The sequence below is a fragment of the Asterias rubens genome, chromosome 11 (genome assembly GCF_902459465.1).
Source record: "Asterias rubens chromosome 11, eAstRub1.3, whole genome shotgun sequence".
Classification (NCBI taxonomy): domain Eukaryota; kingdom Metazoa; phylum Echinodermata; class Asteroidea; order Forcipulatida; family Asteriidae; genus Asterias; species Asterias rubens.
Window position 1 is genome coordinate 8,443,731 of NC_047072.1, and position 27,117 is coordinate 8,470,847.

Here is a 27,117-nt window from a genome sequence, read left to right on the forward strand (position 1 = left end):
GGGGTATTTATGAATCACTCTTAATTTTAATGGCAATAAAAACTCTTGGCTAAAAGCCTACAGCAGCTTCAGATTGTACAAAGCTTTTTGAGAAACATTTCACTTCATGGTAATGCGGCTAATGTAGAAAGATATTCGTTTTTTATTACCCTAAATTTGAATCTGAGACAGTAACGTTTCTCAGATTGTGTAGAAAATACATGTACTGTTCACTCCAAATTTTTTTGAAAGCTCAAAAACGCGGCTAAAACACTTTGAAATTGTTACTTTTATTGCTCACATCTACATTTATACAGGATTCAAACAGCAGAAGGGTTAATACAAACTAAGGAAAAACACATGGCCTTAGATCGGGAGAGTTGGTCTATCATTTGAAACCGCTTGTTATCAAACACATATGGGGCCAATTTCATAAAGCTGCTCAAGCAAAAAATTTGCTTAAGCACGAAAATATCTTGCTTATTTTTCACATGTTACTGGCAAAAATGTCATGCCATATACATTGCTTGTGACTGGTATTTAGCTGTTGTTTACTTAGCATAACAATTTAATGGAGTCTTGGCCGGTAATCTGATTTTACTAAGCAAGGATTTTTTTGCTTAAGCAAAATTGTGTGCTTAAGCAGCTCTATGAAATTGGGCCATGGTTAGACAGATGTTTTAAAAGTAGAATATAATGATCCACACAAATATGCCTCGCATTGGCAGGGTTTTCATTTTACATCGTGAACTAACACGGCACTCCATTTTGTGGAGTCAAATTTTCTACTCCATGGCTGCTCGTGTAAAATCGCAAAGTAAACGAAAAATCAGGCAAACTTCTTTCTAACCATATGCATAACAATAGGTTTCAAATGCTTTTCATAGACCAACTAGCCCGATCCAAGGCAACGTTTCCCTTTAAGGTTGGGTTACACCCATAAAGCTATACGTGTATATCACTAAATTTGAAGCTAACTTTTCTGTATGCATGCACCTGTTTTTCCTGTGTGCACAACAATAAAATAAACACATTTTGAAGAGAGCGTTTTTTAAAGAGGTCAATGTTTAATGAGGCGTGTGCGTGTTTCGTGAGTGCGACGGTTACCATCATGTTATACTAATAATAATATCAAAGTCTTATGTAGCGCACGTATCTACCTAACAAGGTACTCAAGGTGATGAAGTGATGAAGTGAAGTGATGAATTCTGAGACCCAATTATGTAGCACCTACAAGGTGCTATATAAGGCCCAGGAGCACCGGGGCAAACCTCTTCTCTTTACGATAAGTGCACTGGGTTCTTTTACATGCGTAACACGACTCATGGGACCAACGGCTTTAGGTCCCATGTTGTAAAGCGCCCGGTGTAAGATCTTCACAAGACGCTAAATAAAATCAAAATATGATTGTTATTAAAGGCCATTTCACATTTCTTTGTGCAGTAAAAAGTAAAGTATAGTACTTTCTATTTTTGAGGGTTTTTTAAATGTTGGTATTTCATTTTTAGTTATTTATTGGTATTCACAGAAAAAAAAATTACCAGCAGCAGCTGAAAAAGGTAACTCAACAATGTGTACCAGAAAATACAAACAGAAACATACTATAGGAATGATATGAAAAAGTAAGGTACAGTATTACAAAAAAAAAATGGACTTGGTCCATTAGTGTGAGACCCTAATTTCATATAGCTGTAGCTTTTGACAGATCATCCATTTTTTTTCTTTTTCCCCCGAGCAATACAACAATTGTTGACAGAAACAATTACCTGCAGCAGTAGATGAAAAGGGTCACTTATGATAAAAATAGAATCATGTATAAAGATTTTAACAGTTACAAACAAAAACATACTAATGGGCTGGAATGAAAAGAGTGAAATATTGAAAAAAATCGACTTGGGTTTTCTTTCTCCCTCAAATCAACACCAATGTGCAGAGCCACTAATACGACAAACATGTAGCTATAGGTTTTGACAGGTCATCCATTTGCAATGCATTTGAACACTAAAAAAAATGCCTGCATAATAAGTCAATATAAAATGTGATTATTCATTTACATGTCGCCCCAGATAGCCTTAAACTTAAAGGCAGTGGACACTATTGGTAATTACTCAAAATAATTATTAGCATAAAACCTTTCTTGGTGACGAGTAATGGGGAGAGGTTGATGTTATAAAACATTGTGAGAAACGGCTCCCTCTGAAGTGCCATAGTTTTCGAGAAAGAAGTAATTTTCCACAAATTTGATTTCGAGACCTCAGATTTAGAACTTGAGGTCTCGAAACCAACCATCTAAACGCACACAACCTCGTTTGACAAGGGTGTTTTTTTCTTTCATTATTATCTTGCAATTTTGATGACCGATTGAGCTCAAATTTTCACAGGTTAGTTATGTTATGCATATGTTGAGATACACCAACTTTGAAGGCTAGTCTTTGACAATTCTCAATAGTGTCCACTGTCTTTAAAGGTGGAGTCATAGAGGCCTTCCTCTATGGTAGAGTCAAAGAATTTTTTTATGTCAACATAGTGCTGATAAATTATGTAGGACAACAAGCAATAAAAGTGAAAATGAAAGTTTCAGCTGGATACAGTGTTGAGGCAACAGCTAAACAAAACTGTCACAATATTTGCTCAAGAATTTCGCATCCCTCCTCAAATAGCAATGGGGACACAAACACAGACCACATCTCTGGTGGCATTTGGGAACAGACACCAACACTCAGAAATATGAGGAATGATTCATGCGTGATTAATTTCTTAGATTCAAATGTTTTGAGGTGAAAAGTTATCCAAGCCATTTTTAATACTTTGAAGGGAATCCTATAATTAATACCATCAACAGCTGCAGTGGCTCTCATTGAGTATGTTTTTTGGTCATTATTCTTTGACGTTCTCTTTAAAAATTAATCAATGGCTATGCCTCTAAAAGAATTAAGGGCTCCATTTTCAATAACCTTTTTTTTTTTTGGGGGGGGGGAGGGGAGACCACTTAATTCCTTGCAAGTCCTTGATAAGCCACTCAAGGTTGGGGCTTTAAAAGAGATGCAACCGGAACGCGAGAGGACAAAAATGCAGGTATTGTTGCTTCAAGGATGTCGAACAGACAACAAGAAAGAACGAAATTGGATGGGAGGTCCATTGTTTGAGAGAAGAAACTGCAAGAAGCATCTTGTAGCATTGACCGCCTCTCTGAATGATTTAATGTATATTGGTTTGTCATCTGAAGGTGGAGAGTTAAGTGGTTTACAATTCGAAGGAAACAACTTACTACGGCAATACATCAGTGCAGAAAATCGCCCGGTACAAAACTTGCATGGGTGAGTATTGGTGCCCGGCCTTTGCATGGGTGACTGAATGCACCAGACAAATTGTGTTTTTTGTACTGGTTTGTAACCTGATGGTGAAAATTAAGTGGTTTACAATTCGAAGGAAACAACTTAATACGGCAATCAGTTTGCCTGTGACAAACACTCAACTACACATCAGTGCAGAAAATCGCCCGGTACAAAACTTGCATGAGTGAGTATTGGTGCCCGGCCTTTGCATGGGTGACTGACTGTGCCGAACAAATTGTGTTTTTTGTACTGGTTTGTAACCTGATGGTGGAAAATTAAGTGGTTTACAATTCGAAGGAAACAACTTCCAATAGCAATCAGTTTGCCGGTGACACAAACACTGAACTACACATTAATGCAGAAAATCTCCCAGTGCAAAGTAAATGGCACTTGCATTGGTGACCATCGATGCCTGGCTTTTGCATGGGTGACTGGCTGTGCCTGACAAATTGTGTTTTCTACTTATATACCAGTACGGATATTGCCAATTACCACCAACTGCATCAAATCCTAGAAAGTTCCATGGTGTTTAATGTACACAATGGCAGATAACAATACGCTAGAGGACTGCCTCTCGTATTCTTCAAACGTCTCTGACGATCTTGTCAAATTGTGGCAGTATTCACGTCAGGACATCATCGTTATTACCATCATTATACCAATTATCTTGTGTCTTGGAGTGATCAACAATTCTGCTTATCTGTTTGTCATTTTCCGTGTTCCCACAATGAGATCTGCAACTAATATCTGCTTAGCACATTTGGCCTTGGCTGATCTTCTGTACCTGACTGTCAACAGTAGTGTGTTCTTTATTCTGAAGTATGCAGCATCACCATTTATGAAAAACATTGACATCATGAAAAGTTCCCCCGAATGTTTTATCTTTGGGTTTTTGAAGAACGTCGGATATTTGTCATCCATCGCTATTGTTACCACAGTTTCATTTGAGAGATACCTCGCGGTATGCCATCCAATCAAGCATCTGAAAATTCGCGGACAGCGCCGAACCAACACAATGGTAGCAACCTGCTGGGTAATGGCGCTGGTTTTGGCTTTCCCAACGACACTAGGCACAACAGGATTTATTCAAAAGATTTGTGTCGTCTGGCCTGAAGATTACAAGGATCTATTTTTATCCAGCATATCATACTGTGGTCCTCTTAGTTTTGACACGGAAACTCTCACAATACCTCTGACGTTTGTAATATGGTCATTTGCAATGGTTTCCAATGTTTACATGTACATACGGATCATTCATGCGATGACCAAGCGTCGGAGTGCTAATTACATGAGAGGAAAAGACCGCAAGGCACAGCACAGTCGAAACAAAGTGGCCCAAGTTCTGATCATCAACGGCGTGGTATTCTTCTTCTGCCAGACGCCGTCCATTCTGGTCGATGCGATTCTTTATTATCACCGCTTTAACCGGGTGATTGAGGACAATTCATTTGCAATTCTGCATTACAAGAACGGAAGCTGGTTCACCCATCTTCCTCTCTTGATTAACACCATCGTCAATCCATTGATATACGCCATCATTAATACCCAATACAGATCTGCGTTCATTCGAGCATTTCGGTGCAAAATCGGGTCCAAGCAACCAGGAGACAAAAACATTCTTGCAGTAAGTCTAAGCTTAAATAAGTCGTCAAGTCATGATGGGAGAGAATAACTCAACTGAGTTTGAGACTATGATGCCACCATTTTGTGAAAGTTAACATCACTCTAGTTTTTGAACCCTGTACAGTTACAGGAAGACCTTCCAAGAGCATGTTCAAGACCCTGATCGAGAATGCAGGAGTAGACAACAGGGAGGAGCTAATCAGTTGTATGGAGGATAGAGTTGTGTGGGGTGTAAGACATCGAGCACGACTCAAACATGCGGCAACTTGGGTCGATTAAGTGAGTGAGTGACAATAACCAACTAGTAACTCATCAGTCTAGAGCCCGGTTCATACTTCCTGCGAATGCGAATGCAAAACGAATGTTGACGTCACAAATTTGCAACGAATAATTCGCAGCAGTTGAACTCCGCTCAACTCACTTGCGAATATCACTGCGAAAGGAGGGTTGTGACATCAAAAAACACTACACCCTTTTGAACTGAAATTCACACAGGTTGGGTTTATTGTACATAATTATCTGGAATAGGATGAAAACAATCAAACGGTTAAAAAAAAAATATATATATACATTCCTGTTAAACCTATGACAAAATCTTTGGACATAGTTTACACTTGTGTAAACAACTACACATAATAATGTCAAAAGTCTTACCTATTGAAAAAGTGTAAACTATCACAAAAGTCTTAACTATGTAAAAAGTGTAAACTATCACAAAAGTCTTTAATATATAAAAAGTGTAAACTATCACAAAAGTCTTTACTATTGAAAAAGTGTAAACTATCTCAAAAGCCTTCACTGTGAAAAAAAGTGTAAACTATCACAAAAGTCTTAGCTATGTAAAAAGTGTAAACTATCACAAAAGCCTTTACTATGTAAAAAGTGTAAACTATCACAAAAGTCTTTAATATACAAAAAGTGTAAACTATCACAAAAGTCTATAATATATCAAAAGTGTAAACTATCTCAAAAGTCTTTACTATATAAAAAGTGTAAACTATCTCAAAAGTCTTTACTATATAAAAAGTGTAAACTATCTCAAAAGTCTTTAATATATAAAAAGTGTAAACTATCTCAAAAGTCTTTACTATATAAAAAGTGTAAACTATCACAAAAGTCTTAACTATGTAAAAAGTGTAAACTATCTCAAAAGTCTTTACTATATAAAAAGTGTAAACTATCACAAAAGTCTTAACTATGTAAAAAGTGTAAACTATCTCAAAGTCTTTACTATATAAAAAGTGTAAACTATCTCAAAAGTCTTTAATATATAAAAAGTGTAAACTATCTCAAAAGTCTTTACTATATAAAAAGTGTAAACTATCACAAAAGTCTTAACTATGTAAAAAGTGTAAACTATCTCAAAAGTCTTTACTATATAAAAAGTGTAAACTATCACAAAAGTCTTAACTATGTAAAAAGTGTAAACTATCTCAAAGTCTTTACTATATAAAAAGTGTAAACTATCACAAAAGTCTTTACTATATAAAAAGTGTAAACTATCTCAAAAGTCTTTACTATATAAAAAGTGTAAACTATCTCAAAAGTCTTTACTATATAAAAAGTGTAAACTATCTCAAAAGTCTTTACTATATAAAAAGTGTAAACTATCTCAAAAGTCTTTACTATATAAAAAGTGTAAACTATCTCAAAAGTCTTTACTATATAAAAAGTGTAAACCATCACAAAAGTCTTTACTATATAAAAAGTGTAAACTATCACAAAAGTCTTAACTATGTAAAAAGTGTAAACTATCTCAAAGTCTTTACTATATAAAAAGTGTAAACTATCACAAAAGTCTTTACTATATAAAAAGTGTAAACTATCTCAAAAGTCTTTACTATATAAAAAGTGTAAACTATCTCAAAAGTCTTTACTATATAAAAAGTGTAAACTATCTCAAAAGTCTTTACTATATAAAAAGTGTAAACTATCTCAAAGTCTTTACTATATAAAAAGTGTAAACCATCACAAAAGTCTTTACTATATAAAAAGTGTAAACTATCACAAAAGTCTTAACTATGTAAAACGTGTAAACAATTTCAAAAGTCTCAACTATGTAAGAAGTGTAAATTATTTCAAAAGTCTGAACTGTGTAAAAAATGTAAAATATCTTACAAAAGTCTTATTTATCCTTTGTCCTCGCCACTTTACTCCTATTGGTTCATAGCCACCAATTGTTTCTGAAATAGAAACTTTGATTGGCTGTTATTTTCCCGCTTCTTTCTGGATCCTTCCCTTAATCCCTTTCCCCTCTTTTTCTATAAATGGATATGTATTTGTTTGTACTTGTTTTATGCCTCTGAAGAAGGTCCGGTTTGGATCGAAAGCTAAGGCCATCTACCCTATTTATTATAAAAGTCTTATTTATATAAAAAGTGTAATTAATTTTCAAAAACAAAAAGAGTCTAGACAATTGGTTCTTGAATATTGCAGTATAAACAAGGTCATGCCAGCAACTCTGAGGACTCGTTAAAAAGATCCAAGGTCTCTGAGACGCAAAATGCAGGTAGCTCTTACCCTTCAGCCAAGTTGTGTTGTCAAGAGATTACAACTTAGGAAGGGTTAACTGGCATTGGCTTTAAGGGTCATGTCACACGAGGCAATTTACAGGCAACCAGTTCTAGGCAATCTAATCTCCGTGATACCAAAGACAGCAAAGAAAGTAACTCGGCTTTTGTAAAAGCACCTATAATTTGAAAATGGTTACTCATATTCTAAAAATGAAAGTACCAGGAGACGGAAAATTTAATACAGTGATTTTGACACCTTGTTTGTAACAATCGGTCGAGTATTGTTTCGCGGTATGTGCTTAAAGGTGAAAAGTGCCCATTTCCATTGTTGCAGTAACTCCTATATTGACAAGAACAGCTTTTCAAAATTCCCGCTACGGCTTCACGCTGAATCAGAGAAGACATCAATCATGTCATTAGGAGTTACTGCTACAATGGAAGTGGGGCACTTTTCACCTTTAAGCACATATTGCGACAACAATACTCGACCGATTGTAACAAACAATGTGTCAAAATCACGGTAATAAAATTGTCCGTCTCCTGGTATTTTCATTTTTAGAATATGAATAACAATTTTAAAATTATAGGTGCTTTTACAATAGCCAAGTTACTTTTTTGGTTGTCTTTATTCACATTTCAATGTTCACAAAAGTGTTTGAAAAATTACTCATGTTCTTAGGGCTAGAAACTTTGTGAAAATTCTACAAGACCACAGGGCTTATAGATGATTAAAAATAATTACTGGACCAGAATTAATTTTAAAAGACCAGAATCTAAATGAGAAAGAACTTTCTACAAAGTTTAACATATAAACTGTTTTATTTGAACAACAGTCCAGTGTAAAATTTGAGCCAGGAGCACTACCAAACTGGGCATGCACTGCAGTTTGTTGCCTCCAACCTGCCTGTAAAAATTGCCTCGTATGACAAGGCTCCAACACTCTCGACATGCTGTGATTAAGTTTTGTTTTTGAGGCATCCTTTGTTTCATCACCAAATTAACATAATAGTAATAGCAACAGTAATCAGGCAGTGATTCAAGGGTAATGGGGAAGACAAGTTTAAATTACAAGCAGGGGTGAGAGTCATTACTAACGAAAAAGTCTGAAAGTTGGATACAAATTCAAAGGTACAGTATGTTGAAATGATGCCATTTCTACCGTTTGGTAACCCCTGGAGTTATAGATTCCAAGGAACTTTTGGGAACAGTAACCAAAGCACTAGAGAAGTAGACCACAGGGCAGGATGTTTTTACTTGTGGAAAAAAATATTGTCTGATTTTCTACACCAGGATGACATAAAAAGTCTGAATTCAGCCAAAAGTCTGAACAATCTCATCCCTGTAATGTTTGTAAAGTAGTTAGGGTAGGGTGTCATGGCTGAGTGGTTTAGAGCATCAAATTCAAGTTCTGGTGGTTTTAAGTCATCGGAGTGTGGGTTTGAATCCCGATTCATAAATACCTCAGACAGTTTCGCTATTCCTATTGGTGGAGAGCACGTCACGTGGGTGTGTATATAGCTTTGTTTATGACCAGTAAAAAGTGTTGAAACATGGAGTGACACACAAGTTTTCACCTGTGCTTATAAGACATTCATTCCTATTGGTCGAGAGCAACGGCCGAGACAGTTGTGCCACATCACACGATACGCGCGACGCGCACAGCATTCCCTTATAAGGAGTTGTTTACCCGAGGGCGGCGGAGGGCCTTACCATTTCATAGCTGGAGGGGTGTTGTGTTGAAAGAAATTATTGAAAAATTATAATTTTTGCATTTATTTTACTTTTTGACCATAAGTGTTGATGTTTTTTGACTGAAAATGTATTTATGAATGGGAATCAAAGTGTGTTGACTTGGTCTCGGTAAAATTATCAAGAACCAGGCCGCGGCGGGATTAAACCACTAGTTGAAAACCTCTTCACCACACATTGATTCCCTTAGTAATTATCAAGAACCAGGCCGCGGCGGGATTAAACCACTAATTGAAAACCTCTTCACCACACATTGATTCCCTTAGTAATGATCAAGAACCAGGCCTCGTTGGGATTAAACCACTAGTTGAAAACCTCTTCACCACACATTGATTCCCTTATTATGACACTTGCGTCCTTGAGCAAGATGCTTTACTATAATTGCTTCTTTTCACCTGGGGTTATAATTGAATACCTGTGAGGGCAGAGATGGTTCATGTGATTGACTATAAAGCTTGTGTATACTAGGAAGGGAGCAGAGACGGTTTAAAGAATGAAATAAAATAGCCCAGTGATCAGGGATAATAAAAGCGCCATGAGCTTCACTGAGTGTCAGACATGAGTGCTATTATTTATTCATTGTTAGCTAATGACAGGACGAGGATGAACAAACCATCATAATATGAATAATAATGAACAATTATTTTCCCGCTTCTTTCTGGATCCTTCCCTTAATCCCTTTCCCCTCTCTTTTTCTATAAATGGATATGTATTTGTTTGTACTTGTTTTATGCCTCTGAAGAAGGTCCGGTTTGGACCGAAAGCTAAGGCCACCTACCCTATTCATAATATAATATGAATAATGGTATATATTATTAACCAATAATAGCTCAATGAAGGAAATGAACCATGGACAAACCATCATAATATGAATAATGATATATTATTAACCATTGACAGCTCAATCAAGGAATGAACCATAAAACTAAATGGACTGTCAAGGGTAAATATTTGGCTTGTGGGAACAAAAGTCGGAATATTCTCTTTGAGGACAAGGGCTATGGTGTACACGTTTGGTAATTACTCAAAATATATATTAGCAACGAGCAACGGAGAGCTGGTTGCTAGTATAAAACATTATTAGAAATGTATCCCTCTCTGAAGCGACGTAGTTTTTCAAAAGAGATAATTTCTCACTAAAATAATAAAAACATTCTGGCCAGAAGCCTTTTATTCCTATCTGAAAGCACACTTATTTGTACAACAAGTTTTCACAGGCTTGTTATTTTATGCATTAGTTGGGATACACCAAGTGATAATACTGGTCTTAGACAATTTAATTACAGAAGGTGTTCAGTGCCTTTAAAGTAAAGGTATTTGTTAGGTAATCACTCTTAAAATTAAAGACAGTGGACACTATTGGTAAATGTCAAAGACTAGTCTTCACAGTTGGTGTATCTCAATATATGCATAAAATAACTAACCTGTGAATTTTGAGCTCAATCGGTTGTCGAAGTTGCGAGATAATAATGAAAGAAAAAACACCCTTGTCACACGAAGTTGTGTGCTTTCTGATGCTTGATTTCGAGACCTCAAATTCTAAACTTGAGGTCTCGAAATCAATTTCGTGGAAAACTACTTCTTTCTCGAAATCGATGTCACTTTAGAGATGGCTGTTTCTCACAATGTTTATAGTGTCCACTGCCTTTAATGGCAACAAAAACTTTTGTTTTCAAGCCTACATGTATAACAGTTAGTATAAAGCAACTTACAACCAGTATAAAGCGTTTTAAGAAACATTCCACTTAGAAGTAATGTGGTTACAAAGTTTTTAAAAATCTTTTTTTATGTCTACAAAAATCGAATCTGAGAAGCATTACTGTCAGTAACGTGTCTTAGATTGTGAATCATTTCATTCTTTTTGCATGGACATTCGCTCTGAATTTTGAATATCTCAAAAACGCGACCTCAAATTCTAAATCTGAGGTCTCAAAATAAAATTCATTGAAAATTACTTCTTTCTCGAAACTACTCCACTTCAGAGGAAGCTGTTTCTCACAATGTTTTATACTGTACATGTACCAACCTCTCCCCCATTACTAGCTACCAAGAAAGGTTTTATGCTAATAATTATTTTGAGTAACTACCAATAGTGTCCACTGCCTTTAAATAAACATTTCAGGCTATTGAATCATTATTTTTCAGATTTTTATCAGATTTTCCACAGGCAAAAATACCCTCAGAATCAGACTAAATAACGAAGAAGTGTTGTTATTCCTTGCTTTTTCTGAGTGCTTTCTCCTTAATATTGTATTTTTCTTCTTTTCGTTGCACTCGATTGCTTATGTTGCACCAGTTTACCTATTTACACGTATGTGTAGCGTGTTGTCATTTGGCCTTTGAGAAAGACTCTGCTTGGGTCGTAACGTCAGGCAAATACATACTTTTTGCCCTTACATTTATCGTGATGCCCCTTAATCAATATGCTACTAAGTAATCTTTGCACAAATTTATTATTAATAATGCTCGTAAACCAACAGGCCATCGAGTTGCACTTATTATTAATGACACGCCTTGCAAAAATTAGTCAATAGGAGACCTATTGACTAATTTTTGCATTATTTAATCATGATGCTCCTAAATCAACAGGCCCTCGAGTACTCTTTGCACTAATTATTAATGACACGCCTTGCAACGTCTCCTATTGACTAATTTTTGCATTATTTAATCATGATGCTCCTACTGTAAATCAACAGGCCCTCGAGTACTCTTTGCACTAATTATTAATGACACACCTTGCAACGTCGGGCAATTTACTGTTTCCATATTAATTAGTATCTGAAGGTTCTGGCTAATTGCAGACATGCCAACCTCTGGGATCACAAAACTGTATTCTGAAACCCCAAAACCTGTACTTTGCATCAAAAACCTGTATTTTTTTTTAAACACGCGTAAACATAGTTTTAAGCCCCGAAACAGGCAAAATAGAGAAGGTGTGATGGCCATTAAGTTATCAAACAGCCTAATTAAACCAGTTCATTAAAGCTTGAAGAAAAATAAATAAAAAATAAAATAAAAAAATAAAATAAAAAATAGAATAAAAAATAAAATACAAAATAAAATAAAAAAATTCAAAATTGGGCAGAGGTTTCCATACGGGTGGTTAACCCAATGGAACAGGTTTTGTATGAAAAAAAGATATTGATAAATCATATCTTAAAGACATTGATTAATCATATCCTATTTCATATAGAAACCCTTGTCAATTAATTAAATATAATTTTCTTTGTCAAAAGAAGACAAGTACAAAACGAAACCAATTTAATTTCAATGAAGACAACAAAAAAAAAAAAAAAAATCCTACCCAAAAAGTTTCGTTTGTTGTATTTGGGGGCATAGTTCTTAAATTTATCTTATAAAAATCTCACTTCAGGCGCTCTATATCTTTTGTGTCGGTGGTGAAGGTTGAATAAGGAATACCCCCGTGGAATAATAGAGTTCACTGGATAATCATTATCGGCCGTAAGTAGTCGGCCGAAAACTTTGTGTCAATAAAAAAATATTGAACTTGAGTTAAAAAAGGGCACGACGGCCAACTGGGATAAAATTGTATTTTGGCGGTGGCGATGCTCAAAACCGTATTTTTTTTGCAAAACCCGTATACCCGTATTTTGTACAAAAACCTGTACGAAATACGGGAAAAAACGTACTAGTTGGCATGTCTGTAATTGTCACACAAAGCTGCGTAGCATTTGCGATTTTAAATGGTTACAATATTAAATAAGAATAATAATTACATCACTAACCTAGTCACGCAGGCATGCTATTGCTTAACACAATCAATTACAGGAGATGCACTGGTTGTAGAAGCTAAATAGGTACAATTCTAAGAAAAAATATGAGGCATTGCATGTTGATGTATCAATATATATTTGGTATGTGGTAACACCATATGTAGAAAAAATTAGTTTTTTAATCGCGTCTGGCGACAGCAATGCCAGTATCAGAGATGGCAAGTTCAGAGGCCAGCTATGCTTGAGATTTTTCAAATGGTTGCGGCGCGTGTGAGCGTGAGACAGACCCCTAATGCGTGAGTCTCACGTCTAATGCATGAGACTTGGTAGGTCTGCAGTATAGTAAACCTTGTGTGTGTTAGTGAAAATCATTGTAATTACATGTAGGTCAAGCACAAACCAGTTGTGCTGCTGAATGGCCCAGGCAAATCAACTGCTCATCCAGTCAGTTTATTGACCCTAGAAAGTCAATGTAAACACACTGAAAAGGATGTATATTTTCGTTTTTGTTTTTGTGCCCAAACTTGGAAATTCTTAATTGGAGCTTTCCAGTATTGCAGACACACAATAATTGTTTACCAGCTGACCCCAATTTCATGGCTCTGCTGTACCGTAACCAAACAATCGGCACTTGCGAAAGCAGGGTATTCAGTGCTTACATGTAGGTCAAATGTATTTCACTGGTTAACAGGGAATTTTGGCTTGTGCGTGTGCGTTCTCCGTGTTACCAGGCATTCTACGCTAACACAGCTGGCGCAGAAGTTTAGCCCTTTTTTGTTGGCGGAGAAGGTGATTGTAAGTGCAGAATTTGGCGGTTAGCAGAGCCATAAAATTGGGCCCTGGTGCTTTTGGATAGAGGAATAAAAGGACTTACATGCACACAGAGTTGAACCCTTGTACCAGTCTATCAGCAATGACACCCAAGTCACATCCCTGCTCTTCATGTACAAGACACAGTGTAAACAAACCTGGCATCAAAGAATCACAATAACATGTTTTATGTACCATTCGCAAAAATTGTTTTCATCCAATAATTTGCAACACAGTTCACACTTTAATAATGGAGTCCAACATTAAACAAAATTAATATTTGATGCATGTGATGCATTGTCATTGAATTATAAAAAAAGAACAGCTTTTGTATTAAGTGCAAAATTACCTTGAGTCTCAAAGCGCTCGAAAGTCAACAGAGAAAAAAAGGATTGAATACAAAAGTTACAGAAAACACAGAAAGAACCATAAAATTCAAACAAAGTTATATCACAAGAAATAGCCTACATTAGTCTAAAAGGCAGTGGACACTGTTGGTAATTACTTAAAATAGTTATTGTCATAAAACCTTTCTTGATTACGAGTATTGGGGAGAGGTTGATAGTATAAAACATTGGACAGCTCCCTCTGAAGTGACATAGTTTTCGAGAAAGAAGTAGTTTTCCACAAATTTGATTTCGAGACCTCAGATTTAGAATTTGAGGTCTCCAAACCAAGCATCTGAAAGCACACAACTTCGTGTGACCATAGTGCAACTACAAGGGTGTTTTTTCTTTCATTAACATCTCGCAACTTCGACAAGTGATTAAGCTCAAATTTTCACAGGTTTGTTATTTTATGAATATGTTGAGATACACCAAATGTGAAGCCTAGTCTTTGACAATTACCAATAGTGTCCAGTGTCTTTAAAAAAACTTAAACTGTTCTAGAAAAAGATTTCTTCTGTATTGTCTGGGAGTGAAATCCCGAGTTCAGGAGATGCAACGGGAAAACCCTTTTCCCATATATGCTTTGGTGGTGGCAGAAAAAGGTGTGTGAAGGTTTTGCAAGCCAGAACAAAAATTTCTAGTGGGACAATTTCTAGGAGGGCAATATATTACCTGAATATAACCAGATGAAATCTGGACTATTCCACTTCATGAGGTGAAGCAAAATAGAAACATGTTCCACCCACACTCATTAAAAAAAAACTGCAATAAAAAAACCTGAGAAATAACAGTTTTTGTGCTCACCTCTCCATATGAGTCGGACTTTGCCGTTGGACAAGGTGTCTGTTGGAAGTAGATCAAGAAAGTCCAACATGCGACCAGACTGTCAGAAAAAGCAAAAAGAAAGTTCTTACATTTTTGTCCCTGCTTGCAGAACGTTTTAATAGCCCTGTTTTTAAGCATGGTGATATTGCAATAATTACTAACAGACTGAAAATGCACAAAAATCTGAAATAAATATGATTTGAATAATTGATTTGAATGCATTGTTCAAAGTTTTGCCAGCAATATTCCGAAACTATACTTCTTTTAATACTATTTGATAACACCGGAACATTTAACGGTACATACCACAGCAGAGAGATCAGTAACGAGGGCAAGGGTCATGAACAAGTTCAGGAAGCGGTTTAAACCGGTTTCATCCAGTTCTTTCATACTCCTTCCGTGGAACTTGGAGTAAAATCTGTAACAAAATGGCACAGTGTGCATGAAGAGCAAGTTTGAGTGTGCACAATGGTTAACTAAAGGTTGACTATTTTGACTCGAAACCCAGGCTGGTCGACCATTTGGAACCAGCCTCGAGCCCATGGTTTCTTCACTGGTCCCAACAGCATGTTCCATTCTAACATGTGTTAAGCGCAGAGGGGAACCAGTGACACTTTAGCGAAAAGGTGGAAGGTTGACTAGACTACCAAACGAGTCGTTCGGGTGAGTACGTCACTGCGCATGTGCGTTGCTAGTCTGTGGTGGACTAAATTTGCGCACACGAACTTGCTCTAAGTTATCAAGAGTTTCAAAGATGAATGGTGAATCAATGTCCTCAAAATTTTCTCAAAACACTCAGGCTTGTAGGACTTCACGAATACGAGCGTGTTTGCCATGGGCAGCCTCGGCCATTAATTTAGAAATGGTCGACATTTCATGTTAAGATCATGATGAAAGTCAACATCCCCATATTCTATTGTGACATTACTAGCCGAGTGGTTTCTATCACTATTTCACTTCTGTGGACTAGAGCAGTGCCTCAAATGGGGTTTTCCTTCCACATTTAATAATTCATCTTCTGTACACAAACTTATTTCACTTTGATATCAATATTTCACGACTAAATTTTTAGTTTTCTGCAATCTGATATATTATGTCTAGTAAGCCATACACTATGTTAAAGGAACACATTGCCTTGGTTCGGTCGAGTTGGTCTTTGAAGAGTGTTTGAAACCGTTTATTATCAAATGCATGGTTAGAAAGATGTTTTAAAAGTAGAATACAATGATCCACACAAGTATCACTCAAAATTGCCCGTTTTTTCTTTTACGTTGCGAACTAACACTGTCTGCCATTTTATGTAGTCAAATTTTGGTTCCACAAAATGGCCGACCGTGTTTCTTCGTGATGTTAAAGGAAATCCGTGCAATTTCGAGGCATTTTTGTGCGGATCATTATATTCTACTTTTTAATTATCTATCTAAACAAATTCATTTCATATCACACGGTCAATTTCTTTTCAAAGACCAACTCGACTGATCCAAGACAACGCATTCCTTAAAACTAAAGTATTTGAAGAAATGGATGCGCACACCATGTTAAGTTAAGGACCAACTTGGTCCCGGAACTTTGGATACACCCAAGATTTGCACAATTAGTTTTTAAAAGTGTCTTTTCAAATTCTACAACTAAATTTCCCCATATGTACCTTCCTTGGAGCTGTCGCCATCCTGCATCCTTCATCTGTTTCAGATGCGTTGCTAGAATGCGCAGAAACAGTTGTGAACTGTTTTCTTGATGACGGCTGCAGATTATGCAACAAAACACAATGTAACACTAAAAATTACACAGATTAATAATTTTAAAAGATCCTTACAGAGAAAACGTCATGCTTCACAGTGAGGTGAACATTTCAGACAATTTTTTTTCTAAAAAAAATTAACCATTAATTTTAATGTGCAAATGTAGCATTGTAATTTATATGCAAATCTGTCAACATTTTGTTTTCAATCTCACTGCGTTGTGCACCCTTTTATGGCAAAAGAAAGACATTAACAAGTTTTAAGACAGATTTGTAATAACAGTTAATACCTTCAAGAGTTTTAAAAAGTTTCTTCCTTTCTGGACAAGTCTGAAAAACTAAACCAACCCACCTTCCAGTGTGGTCAGACACTCTCTGCTTACATTGGTCATACCAAGAACTTGCTGATTTGCTGTAAAAAAAACAACATATATAATCATAAATACACTATCTATGCTCTCTAATCCTACCCGTTAATGTTTCCCCACAATTACCACTTTTATTGTCCAGTAATCCACCTTTTCATACTGACCACCCTTTGTCCTCACCACTTTTACTCCCTTTGGTTCATAGCCACCAATTGTTTCTAAAACAGAAACTTTGATTTGCTATAATTTTCCCGCTTTTTCAAGATCCCTTCCCCTAAAGGAACGATACAGAATTGGTAAGAAACAAAAATTGTGAAGATCACAGATTTACATAAAACTTACACGGTCTAATGATGATGATAGTAGAAAACATCCCTTGAAATATTTCTGTCTGAAATTTCGTATTTGATGAGAAACAAATATTCTGCTTTCGCGTTTGAGGTTATCGCTCTAGGAGCGTTTTATTTCTTTTTTGTTTTGCCATCGATGCAATGCAAAATTTGTAATCGGTTTTCACTATTCTCTCATGACCCAGATGGCTGATCGATCTCAAACTTCTATATGTTTGTCAGTATATATATATGTTGGATTACATAAAGTGCTTACACTGCCAGCAACTTTTTTGCAAGCAAAACCAATGCGCCTTATTTTTGACCGCGCGAGGGCGCTATAAATAGTACTTTTATCACTTCCGGGGGTATACGCGATTCGCCCTGCACAGATTAATAGGCGTTCTGTCACTAGTGTTGCGCCGTAGTTTCAATTTGTTTTAGAGGTGGATTATAACGGCTCCTTTAAAAGTCTTATTGTCCGTGATGGATTAGATGTCTGTGGTGGTTATGTGTTCCAATCTTTAATAACTGTTTTGGGTATGAATGAATATACCCCCGGAAGTGATTGAGAGCGCCCTCACGCGGTCAAAAATATGGCCCATTCTGTAATGTTCCTTTCCCTCTTTTTGTTCTATAAATGGATAGGCCTTTATGTAATTGTTTGTACTTGTTTATAATGCCTCTGAAGGTCTTGTTTGGATCAAAAGCTCAAGCCATCTACCCTACTCATCACATTAACTACAAATACACCCATAAAATAACCATATATTTTTCGGACTAATTATTAAATAAATTATAAAGTAGTAAACCACAAGGGAAACTGGGTAAATGAATTGTAACTTTGCCCATGGCAACCAAATTGAATGTTTTCATTCCATGAGTAATAATAAACCTACCATATTGTAGCAAAATTCCCCAAACCTTGGCCTGGAATCACCAATTTGCTATTCTGCAAAGACAGGAAATTCAAAAAAGATTTATAATTATATTTACAATCAGGTCATTCCAAAATTAACCACTTAAAAAGGGCTTGCTGTTTAAAGTATTGGATAACAAATATAAAGGTTAACTTAATAATAGCACAAAGCGTGTTGAGGCCAAATTTCATAGAGCTGCTTATAAGCAGAAAATCTTGCTTTTTGTCTGCTAAGCAGTAATGAGCAGGCAGGATACCAGTCACAAATTGTACATGCGACAGGGTAGTTAAGCTGGTAACTATATACGGGTAAGCATAATTTTGTTGTGCTTAGCTAATTTGTGTGCTTAGAGCAGCTCATGAAGATGAGCCCAGGTAACTTTACGTGGTGCCGAGTGACTAACGTTACAACCTTTACAGCAATTTAGCCACTTACAATGCCATCAATCCTTGACTCAAATTAGCTGTTCTGAGAAGAACAGCTATTGTAATTGTTGATATGTTAATTTTGTTTTCTTATTATTAGCTGTTCCGACATGGTAGTCGGAACAGCTATTGTTATCGTCAATATTTTTATTATATTTTATTACTATTAAAGGCACACGTTGCCTTGGATCGGACGAGTTGGTCTATAAAAAGCGTTTGAAACCGTTTGTTATGAAATGCATGGTTGGAAAGACGTTTTAAAAGTAGAATATAATTATCCACACAAGTATCACAGTTTTCCTTTTACGTCACGAACTATTACGGTCGGCCATTTATGGGAACCACTAATTTTACTCCCATAAATGGCCGACCGTGTTAGTCGACAAGGTACATGTAAAAAGAAAACCACGCAATTTCGAGGCATATTTGTGTAGATCATTGTATTCTACTTTTACAACATCTTTCTAACCATATCGATTTTATATCAAACGGTTACGGAACGCTTTTCAAAGACCAACTCGAGCGATCCAAGGCAACATGTTCCTTTTTTTCCTTAAAATAATGTTGACTTATCAGGGGCGAGGGGCGAATGTGGTTTTTGTGGAAGTTTTCTTCTTTTTTTTCTTTTAACTGGAAATCCGTGTCAATCCGGAAAAATGGCATCTCTTATTTCAGAACTGCGAATAATTAACATTATTACCAGACGTTTGTAGAAGTGTCCCCACAGCAGGGTCAGCACAGATCCTTTGGGCTCCCACAAATGAGACAAAACCAGGCTAGACTTCAGAAAGCTCTGCATATGTCCTTCATCGGGTAGGGTACCCTGAAAACAGATCAAACAATAAGGTTCTTATTTTTAGTTCGTTCATCCGCATCAGGCCTGATACTTCACGGACGCGACGAAGGCGATTGCCTACGTTGCCCCTTGCCATTGCCTTGGTGCCCTTGAAATGCTCCAGTAGAAATTTACAATTTCCTCATAGGGTGCCCTTTGCCAAAGAGTAAATGCCTTGGTGCCCTTGCCCTTACAAAAACGAAGCATACAGGCCTGCGCATGGTAAGTTAATTTTTTTGAAAGTGACTTTTGAGGCTCTTTTATGTATGGATTACAGAAATAGAACATTGAGATTGCTGTGCTAAGTTGTTTGTCATCTCGACCCAATTTCACGAAGCTGCTTTTAAGCCAGAGAAACCTTGTTAACTTGCGTAACAAATTCCTGCTAAGCAATAAATTGGCAGGATACGCGTTTTGGCTGGTAACATACTCTGGTACACATGATTTTATTGTGCTTAGCATCTTTTTGCGCTCAAAGACACTGGACACTATTTGTAAATGTCAAACACCAGTCTTCTCACTTGGTGTAACTCAACATGTGCATTAAATAACAAACCTGTGTCAATTGGTTGTTGAAGTTGCAAGATAATAATGAAAGAAAAAACACCCTCGTCACACAAAGTTTGTGTGCTTTCAGATGCTTGATTTTGAGATCTCAAAATCAAATTCTGAGGTCTCAAAATCAAATTTGTGGAAAATTTGTGGAAAATTACTTCTTTCTCGAAAACTACGTAACTTCAGAGGGAGACGTTTCTAACAATGTTTTATACTACCAACAGCTCTCCATTACTCGTTACCAACTAAGGTTTATATAGTAATTTATTCTAATAACAATTTTGAGTAATTACCAATAGTGTCCAATGCCTTTAAGCAGCTCTATGAAATTGGGCCCTGACCTTAAAATAAAGCCTATGGATTAGGGTTTGAAATGGGCCATTAAATATTATACACATAATGAATGTTTATGAGTGCAATGGTGCGAATATGTTCATGAGTTGAAAGATGGAATGTTCTATTCAACGAGGCGGAGCCGAGTTGAATGGAACATTCCAGCTTTCAACGAATGAACATTTCGCACCATTGCACGAATGAAAAACATTCATTATTTGTTTTATATAACATCCAAGTAGATCTTTGTCATTTTGATTAAAAGATACAACTTTCAAAACAAACAAAACGTAGGCCTTCAATTTTTAATTGTAGAAGCCGAATGTTAAGTAATTTTACTACCTTGCAGTAACACTGCTGCGTTACCAAAGACACGCGCACGCAGTGATATGTGTTTACTCAGCTTTTTCGTTCCATCCGAAAAGTACTTATGCACGCTGGCAGCGTGCAATGGTACTTTTCGGATGGAACGAAGAAGCACGGTGAGTGACTCAGCATGCAATGGCACTTTTATTTGCTATCACGTGACGGACAATCCTCCAATCAAATGGCAAGGATCTGCTCGGGTGTTATATAAAAGTTTATATAATACTCTTCCTGCTGTGGATCAACCAATCAGAATAGAGGATTCAAGTTTGCTTGAAAGTAAAACTTACTATAATTATATCAAGTAATAATCAACATTCATCATCATAAATACATGAACACACACACAAGTGTTATTCAAGTACCATTTCTTTTTGGCACTCTATTTCCATAATATTATAAATAACAACTGGTACTTTGTGCCCAAGTGAATTTACTTACATTAGGTGCAAACATTATTTTAAGCAGGTCTTCAACCAGAAGCCAATAACTTCTGATGGGTTTTCCCTGTCGAAGAACATACAAAATTATCGAACATGATTCATAAAAAACAATCAATTAATAATGACTGGGGCTGCCTTATTTTTACACATTATAGACCCTTTTTTAAATCACAGCGCTGGCTAAAGGGACCAGTGGTTGATTTCACAAAGTTATGGCAATGCTAAGAGATAGGACCAGTCCTAAGTTAGGATGAGTTACTGGTCCTAACTTAGGACCAGTCCTATCTCTTAGCATTGCCTAGGACTAGTCCTAAGTTAGGACTACCTTTGTGAAATCCACCCCTGTGATTTCACAAAGAGTCCTAGGACCAGTGTAGGACTCATTTAAAAAAAAGTAGTTACAAACTTAAGGCTAGTTCTAACTTGTCCTTACTCTAGAAAAGACTGCTCTTAAGTCTTTGTGTAATCCACTCCATGTATCTAATTCATGTAATGAAAATGAATATTAGCTGCTGCATACCAACCTAAAGGACCTTTGGTATAAATGTGGGTGTGGGTTCGAATCCCGGTTGTGACACTTGTGTCCCTGAGCAAGACACTTAACTGTTATTGCTTCTCTCCACCCAGGAGCAAATGGGGACCTGTGAGGGCAGAGATGGTTCTTGTGATTGATTTAGTCGAGTAGTGCATTTGTTGCACGAGGCTGTATACTCCTCAGGGAGCTGAGATGGTTTAAGGAGTGAATTAAGGCCCACTGACCAGGGGTAATAATTTGAAGCGCTTTGAGACACCCGTTCGGGAGTGAAAAAGCGCTATATAAACTCAAAATATGATATTATATTAAATGCACAAAAATAGTTAGTGGCCTGTCATATTGACCTCCGGAAAAGTCTTTGTCCGTGAAGGTTAAATTGAGAAAGACTCTGCTAGGGGCAAAAGGTTCCACTTGCGATATGGAAAATAAACAAAACAAAAGCCAAAGAACCCAGTACAACTATTGCTATGAGAAGGGTTAGCCTCAGCCTTTCTGGCATGGTTGGGTGCAGATTAATAATAATAACTGGTTCTTATAAATAGTGTATTTCATCATAGCACATTTCACAATAACAGCTAATTGCAGTTAACATGCACCAATCATAGCTCAATGTACTTTACTGTTAACAAAGGGCTTTGAGATGCCTGTTAAGCGTAGCCAATGCTTTAGGTCCTTTCTAAACAGCGCCCTCTCTTGTCCTTAGATTGCATACCTGGTTACTGCTTGACAGCTGGCCATCCATGTTGTACTGATATAAAGGTGCTACATTATGTAGCAACCACCAGCACAGTCCAATGGGGTCTTTGGGCATAGGTTGTGACCCCTCCTCATATGGGTCAAGGGTCGTACCGACGCTGGAAGCATCCAAGAAGGGTGTGACAGCCGCATGGAAATTGCACCAGAATGACTGAAGTAGGAAAACGAAAAATATTATAAAAACACATTTTTGTTGCAAAATTTGCCAACCGAGCAGTGACACGTAATATCATATTGCAATAGACTTGGTGATGTCAAATGTACCTGTGTCTTTGAGAGACTGCATGTTCATGTGATGATTAGTACTGAAATAAATGTGTTTGACATGTGTTGTGTGTAATGTGCAGCCTGTAATGCGTACAACTTAAAATACATGGCATTCAAAACACATATAATTCTACCTATCAGAATTGCCAATTGCGAAATCATTATAATTATGTGCACTGCTTATTTGGTATATCTTTTTGAAGGCTTGCCCACTCAGCACTAATAATAATAATAATAATACAAATAACAAGACTTGTAATGCGCACTGAGCACATTGCATGACGGACTCATGGGTTTCTGACCTAAGCCTACCAAATCATAATCATTACTATGGTTCATACTCACATCTGTTGAATATTGCACATGTCTGTAATCCAGGAACTGTATGAATGCAATCCAGAGATCACGCAGACATCCATCAATGAAATGACCATGCTGATGATGGTCGTGCAAACCAAGCTGCAAAAGGGGAAAAAAATCAAACTTTTTCACAAAGCCCAGTTTCATGGTTGGCGCTGCTTACTTCCAAATTCTGCACTAAAGGATCGCCATTCTCAAAACCAAAGCTTGTGGATTGCAAGATGCTAAGGTTCATGCCAAAATGTTAAGTATTCATTGCAATGGATGCCATTGCAGTAAGCGACTCTTTTAAAATTCACTACGACTGCTCCTTTTCAACTTCTTATGTCAAAGTCGTGACGCAATTCGTTACGACTTTGCCAAAAGAAACTGAACATACATGTAGCTGCAATCAATAGGTATAACTTCAACACAAGTAGCACTAGTCGCTCTGGTCTAAGTAGGACAAACAATAAATGAAAAGCTGGCATTCATTTCCCACAATAATTTGATAAAATGGCCAAAAAGCTTCATACTTCATCGACCCTAAAGTGCTTTATTAAAGGCAGTGGACACTATTGGTAATTACTCAAAATAATTATTATCATAAAACCTTACTTGATTACAAGTAAGGGGGAGAGGTTGATAGTATAAACATTGTGAGAAACGGCTCTCTCTGAAGTAATGTAGTTTTTGAGAAAGAAGTAATTTTCAACAAATTTGATTTCGAGACCTCAGATTTAGAATTTGAGGTCTCGAAATCAAGCATCTGAAAGCACACAACTTTGTGTGACAAGGGTGTTTTTTTTCTTTCATTATTATCTTGAAATTCGACGACCGATTGAGCTCAAATTTTCACAGCTTTGTTATTTTATGCATATGGTGAGATACATTAAGTGAGAAGAGTAGTCGTTGACAATTACCATTAATGTCCACTGTCTTTAAAAAGATACCTTGTTGTACTTGACTGTCGCTATGCAGAGTAGATCTTGAAGGAGCGCCTGAGATTTCTCATTAAGTGTGGTGACAACTTCTTGTTCTCCTGGTGTTTCTACATCATTAACAACAACAAAACAAAGTAAGTATCAAACTAAATTACATTGCGTAGGCATGTGAGTGCACATAAAAAATCAAGCCTGCAAAGTTTGACAGCAGTTAACAACTTCACGTCGGTATTCTGAAAATATGCCCCCCTGCAATACTATTTTTCAGAATTTTTTTGATTAATCCCTTTTCTTTGAAAATATTGTTGCAACAATGAAACCCTGACCTTACAAAGGAAACACAACAAAGTTTCTTAAAATTAGCACAAGGATTTTATGCTGTCGTTTGAGAAAATTAGAGTAGGCACTCACTGTGAATCGCAGTTGTTCTGGTCAAAATGAATCCTCCGCCGTAAGTCCAGAATTTCTTTTGCATATGTACCCTAACACACCATCAGGACCCTGCAAGGCTCTGCTTACCGCAAATTTTTGCACTAGCCTTGTAAGCGTAGAATGCCTATTAACGTGGAGTAGGCACGCGCAGAAGCCAAAATTCCCTGCTATACGCTTACCGTAAGCACAGAATTCTCTGCTCCCGTAAGCGCCTACTCCTTGGTTACGGTATTAAGCAGAGCAATGAAATTGGGCCCTAACGTGAAGAAATTCCATTACTTGATTTACAGGCAAACCCACTTGCCAGATGGGTCTGCAATCTACAATTACTTACCTCTGAGTTTACTATGAAGTACATGTAGCACTTGGACGACGCTCCACTGAATGCATAGGTTGATATGATACAAAAGACTTCCAGTAGAATCCTATTTTAAACAAAACATAATGTCATGAACACTTGTTCAATACAATATGACATTCGCATGCAGAATGAATTCCCAATTGGGTGAGAATGAACCACTGTTCAATTGGGAGAGCTAGATTAGCTGTTGCTTCTCAGGTGGGCACATGCATTCACAGCGTCCCGTGTGGAACACCTAAATGGGAATCTGCAAGCCATCTACATCTAGGTATTTCAAGCAAAAAGAGGACATGGGTCCAATTTCATAAAGTTGCCTCAGCCCAGAAAAAGTAGCTAAATATAATATTAATATGCTTACCAGAATAAGGTTACCAAGCAAAATAGCATGTACCAATTACGACTGGTAACCTGGTCAGGTATGGTTTGATGCTTTGCATGGTGTGGATAAATAGGAAGAAACTATAAATAAGTATTCATAAATACCTCAGACAGTTTCGCTATTCCTATTGGTGGAGAGCGCGCCACGTGGGTGTGTATAAAACTTTGTTTATGACCAGTAAAAAGTGTTGAAACATGGGCGTGACACCCGAGCTTGCACCTGTGCTTATAAGACAGTTTCTTCATTCCTATTGGTCGAGAGCAATGGCCGGGACAGTTGTGCCACATCACGCGATACGCGCGACGCGCGCAGCATTCCCTTATAAGGAGTTGTTTACCCGAGGGCAGCGGAGGGCCTTACCATTTCATAGCTGGAGGGGTGTTGTGTTGAAAGAAATCATTGAACAATATGATTTTTGCATTTATTTTACTTTTTGACCAAAGGTGTTGATGTTTTTTGACCGAAAAGGTATTTATGAATGGGAATCAAAGTGTGTTGAATCAGTTTTCAACTAGTGGTTTAAACCTGCTGAGGCCTGGTTCTTGATAATTTACTTCGACTTCGTCTCGGTAAAATTATCAAGAACCAGGCCTCGGAGGGATTAAACCACTAGTTAAAATAATTCTCTTCACCACACATTGATTCCCTTAGTAAACTTGGGAGTACAACCATGTGTAAACCTCTTTTGTGGGAGTGTTGGCTCTGAGAAGAGCTGGTGTGGTATCGTCGTTTCGAACAGTAATTTGGGATGGTCCCTTACCTGCACAGCAGTTGCACTATGCTGTAATGTCCCTGGGTGCAACTCTCTGACTTTGCCATTAATTGGACCCTATTCTCAATTGGAATTCCAAGCAATCAAGCTTCTAAGACGGTCCCTCACCTGTCTAGACACAGCAGTTGCACTATGCTGTATGGAAGATCCCTGGGTGCATCTCTTTGACTTTGCCATTAATTGGGCCCTATTCTCAATTGGAATTCCAAGCAATCAAGCTTCTAAGACGGTCCCTCACCTGTCTAGGCACAGCAGCCGCACTATGCTGTAAGATCCCTGGGTGCAACTCGCTGACTCTGCCATTAAACAATGACAGCGTACTGAGATTAGCCAAGAGCAGAGCTGGGAAGCCTGTGATCCTCTGGGTGAAGATGGACGGGGTCTGGTTTGGTTCCAGGGGACTAAAGAATCTGCAAGACAAACAATGAATCAGGGATTTAAACGAGAATTTAGAAATGGTGTCTCCATTGACCTGTACACTTAAGAAAAATCCTTAAATCCTGTGTGTTAGGCCACGTAGCGTTTCAAAACCATGTAATGACAATCTCTAAATGAGTTGGGGTGGCTCTGAGAAGAACCGTTGGTTCAGAACCACTTATTTAGCGATTATCATTACATGGTGTTACCGCAAACCTTTCTATAGACCTTATGCACATGACATCATTTCAATAGGGCACCCTCACCTAGAGGTCAAAAGGAGGTTGTTCATTGGCCAATACTGTGCGCCGTGCCAACAAATCTGTGCGTCTCGATTGTTTCGTCACCGTTTTTACTCTAAGATGGCGGCTGGATGACGTCAATGCATAAGGTCTACATCGCATTTCCACCACGCAAAGTTTCAAATCCTACTTAATTAGAGTAATCATTACCTGTGCACAAACACCTGAACATACTCCATGAAGCCCATCACATGATTATGGAGTCTCTTTGCTTCACTCACAATCGGATCTTGAAAATAAAACGGTATAAAAACCAACTTGTCAATAATGAGCCTGACTGATGCCAACTTTTTGCTGATTTATACAAGCCCAGTGAATTCTGTACAATTTCCTTGTTTTAT

The 27,117-nt window shown here is 37.3% G+C and overlaps 1 protein-coding gene across 1 annotated transcript in view; it reads right to left on the reverse strand.

The window, feature by feature from the left end:
• Nucleotides 1-27,117, reverse strand: part of LOC117296378 (protein MMS22-like) — a 57,130-nt gene that overhangs the window by 26,307 nt on the left and 3,706 nt on the right. The window contains exons 5-18 of the mRNA XM_033779257.1: nt 26,927-27,005; nt 26,296-26,467; nt 24,880-24,970; nt 24,123-24,220; nt 23,176-23,289; nt 22,520-22,714; nt 21,271-21,336; nt 19,441-19,563; nt 18,295-18,347; nt 17,051-17,110; nt 16,606-16,701; nt 15,264-15,375; nt 14,937-15,015; nt 13,808-13,901 (exon numbers count right to left, since the gene is read on the reverse strand). Coding sequence (XP_033635148.1) covers nt 13,808-13,901; nt 14,937-15,015; nt 15,264-15,375; nt 16,606-16,701; nt 17,051-17,110; nt 18,295-18,347; nt 19,441-19,563; nt 21,271-21,336; nt 22,520-22,714; nt 23,176-23,289; nt 24,123-24,220; nt 24,880-24,970; nt 26,296-26,467; nt 26,927-27,005 — 1,432 coding nt within the window. The remainder of the gene's footprint in view (nt 1-13,807; nt 13,902-14,936; nt 15,016-15,263; nt 15,376-16,605; nt 16,702-17,050; nt 17,111-18,294; nt 18,348-19,440; nt 19,564-21,270; nt 21,337-22,519; nt 22,715-23,175; nt 23,290-24,122; nt 24,221-24,879; nt 24,971-26,295; nt 26,468-26,926; nt 27,006-27,117) is intronic.